General features: G+C 33.5%; 1 protein-coding gene across 7 annotated transcripts in view; it reads left to right on the forward strand.

Moving 5' to 3' along the window:
• Window positions 1-12,271, forward strand: part of LOC105216656 (uncharacterized) — a 115,841-nt gene that overhangs the window by 86,637 nt on the left and 16,933 nt on the right. For 3 of the 7 annotated variants that reach the window (XM_029042504.2, XM_011191268.3, XM_029042510.2), the window contains exon 2: window positions 7,981-8,798. The exons of the other annotated variants lie outside the window; for them this stretch is intronic. In XM_029042504.2, the coding sequence (XP_028898337.2) occupies window positions 8,581-8,798 (218 nt within the window). In that variant the 5' untranslated portion in view covers window positions 7,981-8,580. The remainder of the gene's footprint in view (window positions 1-7,980; window positions 8,799-12,271) is intronic. 7 annotated transcript variants of the gene reach the window in all.

Below are 12,271 nucleotides of genomic sequence, written 5' to 3' on the forward strand. Positions count from 1 at the left end.
ATATTCGTACGAAGTTCATCAATCGTCTCTGGTTTGTTGGCATAGACCATAAACTTGACGTAGCCCTACAGGGAATAGTCTAACGGCGTCAAATCGCACGACCGAGGCGGCCAATTGACTGGGCCATTTTTTAGTTAACGCATTTACCAAACTTGGTTTTCAATAAATCGATTGTGATATTTGCGAGGCTACTGACTCCGAATTTCGGTAATAAATTTTATTGATACAAATGGATGCAAAACATCGATCTATTCGTTAAAATATTATAAAAGAAATGGAATGGAATGCGATCGTTTTGGAGCTAATAAATCATCGATAAATTCGATTTAAATTATCGATAAATTCGAAATTATCGATATCATTATCATCTACTTTATATGAATAAATATCAATATTTAAAAGATTGTGTTGTAATAATTACTAAAAAATTACGTTAAACCTATAATATAACCAAATGTGCAGCAATTTTCCCGCAAATACATATTTCCGTATTTTCTTACGCAACACTTGCATTGACACTCAACTGTATTACATAATAATTTATTTAGTATACAAATTGACCTATAATTAACACTGACAACAACACAACAACAACACCAATCGGAATGCAAAATAAAAATTCTTAAATTTCATTAAATTCTACAACTTTTGCGCCGTCAGCAAACATGAAAAAAGTACATACAACACAACAACAACTAAACACTTGAAAAGTCAATTATATAATTGAATTCATTGAAGCCCAGCGCTTTCCACTCTTCATTAAATAATTGAACTATTTATGATATTCTATTGTACGGTTTGCTTTCAATGGTTAATGGCTACAAAAGCAACACGCCTCTGCAAACACGCTCTACAAGGGAGCACACCGTTACGAATAACAGTAATAAATGGGTTTTAAATGTTAAAAGCGGCATGTATGAGAAGAAAGGTGGTATAGCGCCAAGCTTAGCTTATTGCTTACCCACGCACATGTTGAGGTTTAAATGTGTGTATGTTTGTATGTAGGTGTGTCTGTTTGTCTATGTGTCTATGTGTGTTTACGTCACACTACACTGCGTTTAGCCGCTTTTTAGTTATGCACAACATATGTTTGTGCTGCTTTTTTGTTATTTGTTATTTTTTTTTTGCGTAACCACTACTTACTCGTAGATATTTCCAATCGCTGCAGATATACTGAAAGAAAGCCTTCATTCTACTACGTTTCGCTACAAAACAACAACAAATTAATATGTATATAAATGAAAACAATGAAACTTTCCAACTTCTCGCAAAACACATATGAAGCATATCGACCGCTTGTTGGCTTGATTGTGTGGCTTTAACCACCGCTTATATTTGCTTTTAAGAAAACAAACAAACTTTCGAAAACTAATACCACTTGAAAATCAAATCCATGACTGGCAGGCTAAACTCAGACTGATGAACTCGCGCCTACACTACGTCATGTCACAACAAAAAACAAAAACAATTATAAACAGACACACATATACATACATATATATTATATATATATCTGTTTGTGTCACTTAAAATGTCAAAAAAAAGCATCTAATAGCTTACGCTGTGTTAAGCTTCTATAAGCGCAAAATACTTAATTCGTAATTCTTAACTGGAATTCCTACACAAAAACTTGCCAACTTGGTATGACAACACACACACACACACATACATTTGAAAGTATGTGAAACAAGTTTTTGCTTGCTAATTTCTGTTCTGTTCATATTCATTAAATTAACTATGATTATGATAACCAACTGGTTGTTTGGCGATTTGCATGCACAAAACGCACATAAAATTTGTTAGTTGTGAAGTTCGAAAACTTGGAACATCACCTGTTGCAGCTTCTATATGCTCCTTCCGCGCTTCTCCTCATAAACTAAGTGAATTGAAAATCGCAAGCAATAAAATTAATTAAAAAATACAGTTTTTAATTGCTACATTAATGCATTTTTAAGCAGTCAATATTGGTATTTCCTACAAATTCTAAGCGAAAATTAAGTCAGCAGTAAAAAAATCTCGAAAACCTATTAAATGTTAGCCGATTTTTCTTATATTCTCGAATCATGCTTTCTAAATTGGCAATAAAAGTTTAATATTTAACTTTATGCATATAGAATACATAATTAAAACAATTTGCATAAACTTTATTCACATTTTAAAGTATAAATGTTTATTATGCTTCAGTACAAAACTTTCATTTTACTTAGAATTTGAGAGAACATATTCTTTCCATACCCTTAGGAATTTTAATGTACCCAAAATCGACATTTCTTTGTGAATAGTTGATAAATATGTCGATAACTTTTTTATAATAAGCTAAAAAAGGTTAATAATATCCATAAATCGAAAATAAAATTGTCGGTATTTTCAGTTAATAATCGATACATATGTATATCGATATTTTCAATTCAAAATATATATACAGTTGAACTTCCACAAAGTACCTTCCATAACTCGAAGTCTCTCTAACTTGCAGTTTTTTGTATATTACGGTGATTCGTGTTATATACGTATTTGTTTACATAATTTTAAATTCCACAAATTTTGAATAAAGCGAAATCAATATACAGTAAAAGCTCTTTATTCGCGGGGTATATGTTCCATAAATATGCCGCGAATACAGAAACCGTGAATACGGGATGGTAATTTATATGGGATTATAGGGGATATGTTCCTAGGTGACAAAAAAAAAAAAAACAAATAGGTATATAAAAAAATGATTAATTGAAGTTTTAGAACATTTTAATTAATTATCTTAAGGCTTAGGCAATGGTTTGAAGAATTTTGTAATTTTTTCTTGCTAAACAGTTTTCAAAAGCTCCTTCAATTTAGACTGATAATAGCAGTCGCATTAGAAGATTGTCACTTAAAAATTAGACTTCGTTCCATACACGGATCAATGTTCATAAAGAAATCGCAGAGCTCATTTGCCATTCTTAAACCTTCACTAAGATTTTTCAAATTGAATGTCACGTTTCCAGTGCTTGTTGAAGCCTCTTTTTCAATAGGTTGTGAATTTAACATTTCCTCCAAGTCGGTTTCAGTCAAATCTTCATCTTGCGATTCAAGCAATACCTGAATGTCATTTGATTCTATCTGTTCGAACCCATCTCGTCTTATTCCATTCGCGATTTAAAAATAAGAAATAAGTATGTATCGTGGTTGGCGAAAAAATTAAAATAAATTCGCAGGTGATCTAGTCGGGTGTGCTCATAACGCCAATGTAACGAAACCTTAGCAATCACGATCTGTGTAAAAAAAAAATATTATTAAAAAAGTTAAGAGTTTATTGGTTCCATTTAGTTTAAAGTGTTTTTTTGAAAGTTTTCTAAAAAATGGGTAAGAACAAGAGTTCAGTTCCATGTGAGCCCCTTCTATATGGAAATATTACCAAAAGTTCAAAAATATTGCGAAAATAGTGTAATATTTAACATTTTCTTGTAATAAGATCTATTTTACTTTTTTATTAGTCCATTTGACAAGAATATTGGGTTGGATACCTATTGGAATAATTATATTATTATGTATGTACTTATTAGATCCGCGAATAAAAAAAATTTTAGTCGCGAATATAGAAATTGGGTCTCATTTTTTTAATCCGCGAATAGTGAAAACGCGAATAAAGGAAGCGCGAATAAGGAGATTTTTCGATTTATCGAAAATAAAAATCTACATTTCAAGTGCAGCGACATATCAAACAGCTATTTCATTGTTGCCGTACTAAAATCTTTCACTTCAATGTATATCGCTATTTTAGATTCGAACTATATACATATATGTATACATGTATAAATCTTGAATTACAAAGATTTTTTATGAAAAGTAATCGATACATCTCAAATAAAAATATCATTGTTATGGAAAATGACCCATGGAGAAAAATCGACAACTTTTTTGAAAAATGCACAATTTTTAGTGAATATAAAATTTTCTTTTAAGAAGCTGCTGAAGTTTAATGTTAAACGATTCGTGTTTCTGCCACTATAACAACAACAATTTTTGAAGAAACTATTAAAATTCTACCAAACTTTGGAGAAACAGATCTCCTTTACCGCTCCAATTAAAATATCGAAGGTCACAGCGGAATCGCAGGATGGCTGATGAGCTTTCTACTCTAGAGATGTCAGTCTCATCGGCAGTGGTATGGGAGCAAGTAGTAGTAGTATCAAGAACAGTGGTGAGTTCTCTTGTAATTTAATCCTGGTTGGATGCGTTTGAGCTGCACAGAGCACGCGCTGGATAGTCTCTAGCACATGCTCTGATGCAAGAGCCTTTTGGACCCATGATAAATCGCAAGAGATCTGGAGAACTCTTCATCCTCAGTAAGATCAATCTTTTCTCAGTAGAGTCCAGTGTTCCAGGGCCATAAACTGTTTGGCGGAGAATGAGGTGGAATCTTCTCAACATTTCCTTCTGGAATGCCACGCCTTTGCAAGATTTATGGAAACATTTCTTGGATCTCACTTCTTGGTACATTAGCGTATATGTATATATGTAAAAAACCTTTGCATATTTGTAGTAGGTTCTTTGTTTTGTCGATTCTTCAATCAAAGTGAGGGCGTTAAATTTCTGGCATCACAAAGGACTGTCCTTAATTGTGTAAGTGTGTTACCTGTAGTGAGGAACAGCCATGGAAACCTAACCTAACCTCAAAGTTAATTTCACAACTTTAAAAAAATTTAGATTCCACATTCACTACATTCCTGTGAGCTTGCGAATTGTCAACTCTACCACTTGAAAGCAATTAATATTGCTTTTGTACCCCTCTCGCTTGCCGCCACTGTATGCAAATGTATTCATCGCGCGCAAATTATTGCTGCTAAGTTCTCTATGCATTATTGATTACACATTTAAATAAATTGCAAATTATATGCACAACAATAAACTAATTTGCTTTAAATGCATGTACTAGCCTGGCTACTAAAACATGAAAAACCCCACCAAAACCATTAGTAGCGCTTAAATGCTCATGCGCTTATGTAAACAAAACCAGTCAGACACTTTGACATTTACGGCTGTCATATAAGTATATATATGCATATGTGTATGTGTAATTGTTGTTGTTGTATATATGTTTTCATAAACTATTGTGGCCGCTAATTATAATTACTTGTACGAGTTTGTTTCTGTTTCCTACGCTTAAATTATACAAATAACAACTTTCAAGCCATTTAACTTACAACGAAATTTACACAAACACACATACATATGTACATACATATATGTAAATATGGACAGACATGTGTACATAGCTGTCTGCTTTCATTGGCTCAAATCATTTTCAAGCATTTCAAGTTTTGCAGCGGTGATTTTGTAATTAACACCTCATGACTTAATTTACATTAACACATTTATCTCTCGCATTTACTTACACATGTACATACTTATGCTACTTATTAGCGCGCAAATGTACTACATACAGGCACATATGTTTGAATGTGTGTGTGCAGAATTTTCAGCTTTATTGCTTGGCTTAGTTTTTGTTCGGTTGCGCAATGATGCATGTCGTACTGAAAGCCCCCCTCCAACCCCTTACCCACTTACCAATCTAATTTTTGTAAGTGTCTCGCTCGTAAAAGTTGCCGAGTTGTGTGATTCATAAGCGTACCTTTTTGAGATGTGTAAATTGTCGAGATTTATTTTTAAAATAAATATTTAAATGTACATATGTAAATATTGGCGGCGGTGACTCATGCCACACTTGTTGTGGAGGCAAAATGTACGGAAAATTTGCAACATTAAATATTTTAACAACAAAGCAATTAAGTCAGTGCAAACTTTGTGCTGTCTGAGTGCTGGAAAAAATTTAATATAAAAAGTCAATATATGTATAATAAATGCTAATGCCTTTGCAAGGTACTTTGTTCCACAACTCGCACGATTTATTTACCTAACTGGTGAATAGAATGAGCCATGTACCTGCTTTAAAGTGCCTCCAAACGGCTGATAGATCTCACGAGAAATTTTTTGTACGGACCACAAGCTTTAAAGATCTCGAAAAAAGGTGATGGATCTCAGCGAACTTACAGGACCTCCCAACCAACCATACACAGTTGTAATCACCACAACAGTGTGTCCAAAAGCTTTATTATATATTAATAGTCACAATCATTTATATACTGATTATGAGTTATACGACGACATTGACATAGTTCAGCGAATAAAAATACAGCGGCTACGCTGGCTAGGTCGTGTTGTCCGAATGGACGAAAACACTCCAGTTCTGAAAGTGTTCGATACAGTACCCGCGGAAGGAAAGCCGAGGAAGGGGAAGGCCTCCACTCCGTTGGAGGGACCAGGTGGAGAGCGACCTGGTTACACTTGGGATCTCCAACCGGCGCCGAACTGCGAAGGAGAGAGAGAAGTGGCGCACTATTATCGATTCGGCTATAACCGGCTAATCGGTTGCAACGCCAATCACATACATACAGTTATGATGAATGCGTCTACTCTTCAAAGTTCAGGATTAAACTGTAGTTTTCATATCTATTATATTATATTAAAATCTGTCTTTTGTCGATTCTCGGCTGCATATAATCCAAATTCGTTCCGTTTTTGGAGTTACGATTATCGTAAAAACGCTTCAATGTTTCTTCAATTGTCCTTCCAAGACAAAGGATCTTCTTTGTGATCACTTGATCTTATTAAACGCTTTCAATGCTGGCGCATCCATTCAGAAAAACACTTCACTTCAATGCCTTCTAACAATGTCGTAGCATGATTTGGCGCACAGTTTCATGAGAAATCTCGTAATACTCCTGGTCGAACTTTTTCGACTTGGGTCCAATTTTCGTGTCATCAAGCGCTGTACTCGTCTAATATTTCTTGATTTAGGACTTCTTCCTCGCAATGATTCTAGTATTTCCTCATTTTCCACTAGATTTTACTAATTATATACTCTTTAGAGGGTTACCGAAAACATTTCGTTTTTGCCCAATTGGTGATTATAGATCCCTAGTGGGACCACTTCAAACTATAACCCTTTGTTAGGCATTTTAAAACTGCAATATTGGGTATTTTAGATATGAAAAAAGCAAAAATGAATCAACAAATTAATTGACAAATTCATAGTAAATGTCATTACGAAGAATAGGTAACGGTAAAATAGGGTAACTGTGTAACACGTGCTAAAAAAGTGAAAAACAACGAAGTGTGTAAAGAGTTTCTTGACACTAACAAAATTTAATGATATTTTTTTGTTTTTCTTGGTTTGTTTTTGCATTGCTTTTGCGGTTTTTTGCATCAATTCTCTTTAAATACTGTATGTAAACAAAATTATAACTTAAAAATAGGCCGTCACATGGGATGACCACCTTAAGTTGGTTCTGTATATATTGATACCGGTAAAAATACGTTCGATATTGTTCCAAAATTTAGGATTTCTAAAATCACGTTATTACATCAAAATAATTTGCTCGAAGGAATGCTAGTCGCTAACTAGGTTGTTATCAGTTGTTCAGGATTGAGATTTATTTTTAAAATTCCTAAATATGTGTAAATTGAACTCACTTCTTAGTAAAATTGTGCATATTTTCTGAAAATATAATTAGTGTTGGACTTATGGGAGATTATGTTATATGATTTATTAAAATAAACTAGCTATGGAAAATTATGTTTTAAGCATATTTACCTTCAAATAAGATTATAAAAAATATATTTTTTTGCCAACAATGATATTCTGGCATATATAAGTATTTTATGCTTTTCAAAGATAATAACGATGAAAAATATAAAAATGTATTGAAAACTAAAAAAATTAAATAAAATTATGAAAACCAAAAATAATTATCACCCATCATGTGACTACACAACCGTTATATTAGCAAGAGAGTGTTAACAATTTCCAAACACGCTGTGAAAATTCAACAAGCACGACACTGCAACTGACTGATTTGCCAATTTAGTATGCACAACCGAACAACAACAATAACACTAAAAATTAACAATTTTCTCTTACTTTCACCCTATGAAAATCTACAGTGCTTGTACCTACCGCCTAACTGTACGAGTACACAAATGCCTCAATCGCACAAATAGATCATGGAATCTAATAAAATGTGCGAAAAGTTAACAATTACAAAAACAAAGGCAAATACAATAATAACAACAACGGATCTATTACATGTGAAAATAAAAAGTGAACAATTTGAAGAATTTCAAAAAAATTTACGAACAACTACGAATTGAAAACGAGCAAAGAAAATACGCGTACTAATTTTTCTTTAGTACGAACAAGAAAAGTGGAAAAAATATAAGTAAGTTAAGTAAAAAAAGCAGCAACAACAACAAAACCAAAGAATAACGAAGTGTATAGAAGAAAAGGAAAACGCGATTACAAAGTCAAAACTAAACGAACTGTGTAAATTAATTATTACAACAAGAAAATACAAACAACAAAAATAACAACAACAGCAGCACGCCAAACAAATTAAACACAAACTAAAACACCTGATTAAACGACTCAAGCAAACAAAAAAAAAACAACAACATAAAAAATACAACAACAAAAAAGTATAACAACAACAACGAACAACCAGCTAACCAAAATTTCGCTTACCAAGCAGCTACGTTGTTGTGACTATGTCCGAAACTGAGCTGTATGAAAGCAAAGGCAATTCCGAATCCTTCCTGCAGTATGGCAATGAGAAGCCACCGCCGATTGTTGTTGTGGTCGGCGATGGACGCAGTCGGGTGCGACGTGTGGTGCGCACCGCGACACGTCACGTGACTGTTGTCAGTTACTCGACACGCCACAAGGAGACGCGCACCCATACATCGCACCATGTGACGACAGTGAGGTAAGATAAAACAACCGAAGAAAAAAATTACAAAAACAAAAATAAAAAAATATTTACAATTTGGTGTATGATTGTACAAAGGGGAAACCCAAAAAAAAATGCGAATGACTCGTGTTGCTGACCAAAGTGACTGACGAAAGTGTCGTTAAAATTTTGGTGTTTGTGGAGGTTGTCCGCCCTAATAAGGGCCACCAATATGAAATTAACGCGAACTTGAGTGCTCCATAAGCTATTAACCAAAGAATTTATGCGGTCATTTGCTTGTATTCGCTGCTCCTTTTTCGGCGTCGTCAGGGCACAGGGCGTTGTCCTCAATTCAAATTACACACCTGCCATTTTTTTCAAATTTTTCTTGTTTTGCATTTTATGTGCGCCTTCGCTCGTTTACATTTACATACTCATTAATAAACTACAAAATACTTTGCCGGTGCTTGGCACGCATTTACAGTTGAAGTGTTGACACGAAAATGGTTTGGTTTGGCAGCACTGCTGTCCGCTGCTCGCGTGTGTCCTTTGATACTTGATGATGCAATAAAATCGTTGCCTACTTTTAGGCTGTGTTGTTTTTTAGGGGTGTTGTATAAAGTGAAGTGAAAGTGTGAGCAATTCTAATAAGAATTTAGAATTAATTTACATACATACATACACTAAATAAATGCTTATGTACAAATACAGTTGAACTTCCCCCGAACTCAAATCATCATAACGCAACCAAATTCGAGTTAAAGAGGCTTCCACTTATGGAAGTTAATTTGTATGAAATTTTACTTCTATTGCCAATTCAAGAGTTCGACTTATGGAGAACTTCGGGTTATAGAAGTTCAACTCCATATATTTATAAGAACGGGTAATTTTAGTTAGGAATAAAAGTATACCCAATTTATTGGGAGCACTCCACTTGCACAAAACAAAAATGCGCGTATAATAAATTATAGATTTATTTATTAATATTTTTTACAATAATTTATAGATACTAATTTAGAAATTACCCCGAGTGACAGAGTTGAAAAGATTGAAATTTATTCCGGATCGTTGATTGGCGAATATACGGACCGCTCGATCACGGAGACGTAGAAAAAAGTGATCATCGCATTGATGTTCGAAAGGAGAAGTTGTTGGGGATTTATACGGCGATCCTTTTTATTCCCTTTTAAGTGTTGTCCTCATGTGTGGTGTTATCGTGGGAGTTGTGTTGGCGTGTGACGTTCTGTTCTGTAAAGTGGTGAGTGTGGTGAATGTTGTGTGTCAGTGATGTGTAGTTGAATGTGGTGAATAGTGGGTGTCGGTGATGATTTACGGGTTTCAATGTTAGGTGCTGGCATGACGTAAATGTGTAGTATGTTGCGTGTTGGGAGGGGAGTGAGACTAATTTAAACACGTCTACTTTAATGTTGTCGCCTTTAAAGTATAGTCCCCATTCGATTTTTTGCACTTAAGCAAGCACTTTTTTAATAGTCGAAATACTTCTCAGACTTGATTTTTTGGATAACCTTTGCCTTTCAGTTTCATTCTGAAAATTTTACCATTTTTCAGGGGCATATACACTCCTATAAGTTTGGACGCACCCGTATTTAGAACAGTATTCAGCTTAGAACTTTGGAATTAAATAAAAATTGATGTGAAATAGTCTTAGGCGTTCTTTATTAAGTTAAGATTCAGAAAATATGATGGCCCCGTTATATTATTACCGTTGTCACTAGAAATAAATGTTTTAAGGGACTATACCAGTGTAACCCATGAAAAATTGAATTTTTTTAATAGAAAGTACTCAATGGAATGTTTCGAAGTTGAACGTAATAAGGTATATTTTCAGCTATATTTTAAGATTTTTTTTTTACAAAAATATTGAAAAATAGCGGAGTTATGTGCTGTCGTCGAAGGTGCCAAAAAAAAAAAAGTTCCCCAAATACTGACATCATTCCGGGCGAATCTAAATCAAAAAGGTTATTAAAAAATTAATATATAATTATATAGTCCGTTCTATCTTAGTTTATAAATGTGAAGAATTAAATTAACACTGAATTCTGGTTAATTTTTTCGCTGAGTAGATAATCAAATGAGGTTATGGAACATTCGATTACGTTCCAGCACAGTCTATTAACTAAACTATTTAAAATATTGTTATTACTAATATTTTAAATGTAAACTAATTGAAAGCCAATATATTACATAATAATAATATTAAAAAAAAGATAATAATATTTGTTAGTGCACTGGTTTCGAACGAACGAAATCGCATGTTCCATGTCATATTTGATTTCCTTAGCAATATTTTTTTTTAATGACCGTTGTTAATAAATACTTATGTTTATATAACAGGAAAAGTGAATGCGCTGTTAAAAGTAATTACCCTACAACAACCACATACGAAATATATATAATACATATATTTACAATAAACACATTAATATTTATACTTTGTACTCGATACAAAAATAGTTCAGCGCGTTATCCGTGACAGTAATCAAAGTTAAAAGTTCAAAGTAAATTAGTGCCGACATGCAATTTACACGCGTGTATAGATAGACATGTACATATATATACAGATGTGTACAGATACGTATACATGGGGTATATACATATGTATGTGTCATTACGAGTATGTATGTATGTAGTTATGTTTTTTAACAACAATTTCCGATATAATTTTTAGATATTTAGATGCTCATTGGCAATTAATGTGTATTTGTATGTATATCTGTATCCGTGTAGTATGTCCGTTTCTATTTGTATGCATGCAGTGTGTGGGGTTAGTGGTATGACGACGGCGCGCGTCTTGCGGTGCGCTTCAAAGTTCAGCAACTAGTGGCGACTGCAACTTGTTGCATATTAATAGGAGTGCAACGGCGTCATAAATGCATACGTACTTACATTTGTATACTTATACTTACGTTCTTACCGTGTGCAAGTACTCAAATATGCTTAGCCTGTGTGTGGCAATAGAAATAGAATTTTCCTTTCTCTAATTATATTTGTTTACCTCTAATGCAGATACGGAGAGGACAAACAAATGTATGTATCAGTTATGTATGTACATTAGGGTGGAGTGAGTTTTTTCGAATTTGCTTGTATCAGAAATACAGAAAATTGTTATTTCATACCAGAAATAAGCATTACAGCGTTCATTTTTACACTGACTTGATGCCATTTTTGAACTGAGTAATACACTAATATTGTTGTTACAGCTATAATAAACAGATTAACATTGACTATTGTGCCTTTTACAAATAATAATACTGTTTACATTCGGGTTAATCAAAGTGCTGCCATCTTTGATTTATGAAATAAATTAAAATATACTTATCGATGTAAATCAGCCCAAAGCAAACTTAAAGAACTAAAGATTAATTTTTAAGTGTTTTTTCAATGTCTAGAATCAGAATTCAAGCATGAGAACAGAAACCCCAAAAAATATATTTTTTTTGTTGACCGGTGTTATTCTAGATTAGGGTGGAGTGAATTCTTAACTTATT

This window comes from Zeugodacus cucurbitae, chromosome 4 (genome assembly GCF_028554725.1).
Source record: "Zeugodacus cucurbitae isolate PBARC_wt_2022May chromosome 4, idZeuCucr1.2, whole genome shotgun sequence".
Taxonomy (NCBI): Eukaryota; Metazoa; Arthropoda; class Insecta; order Diptera; family Tephritidae; genus Zeugodacus; species Zeugodacus cucurbitae.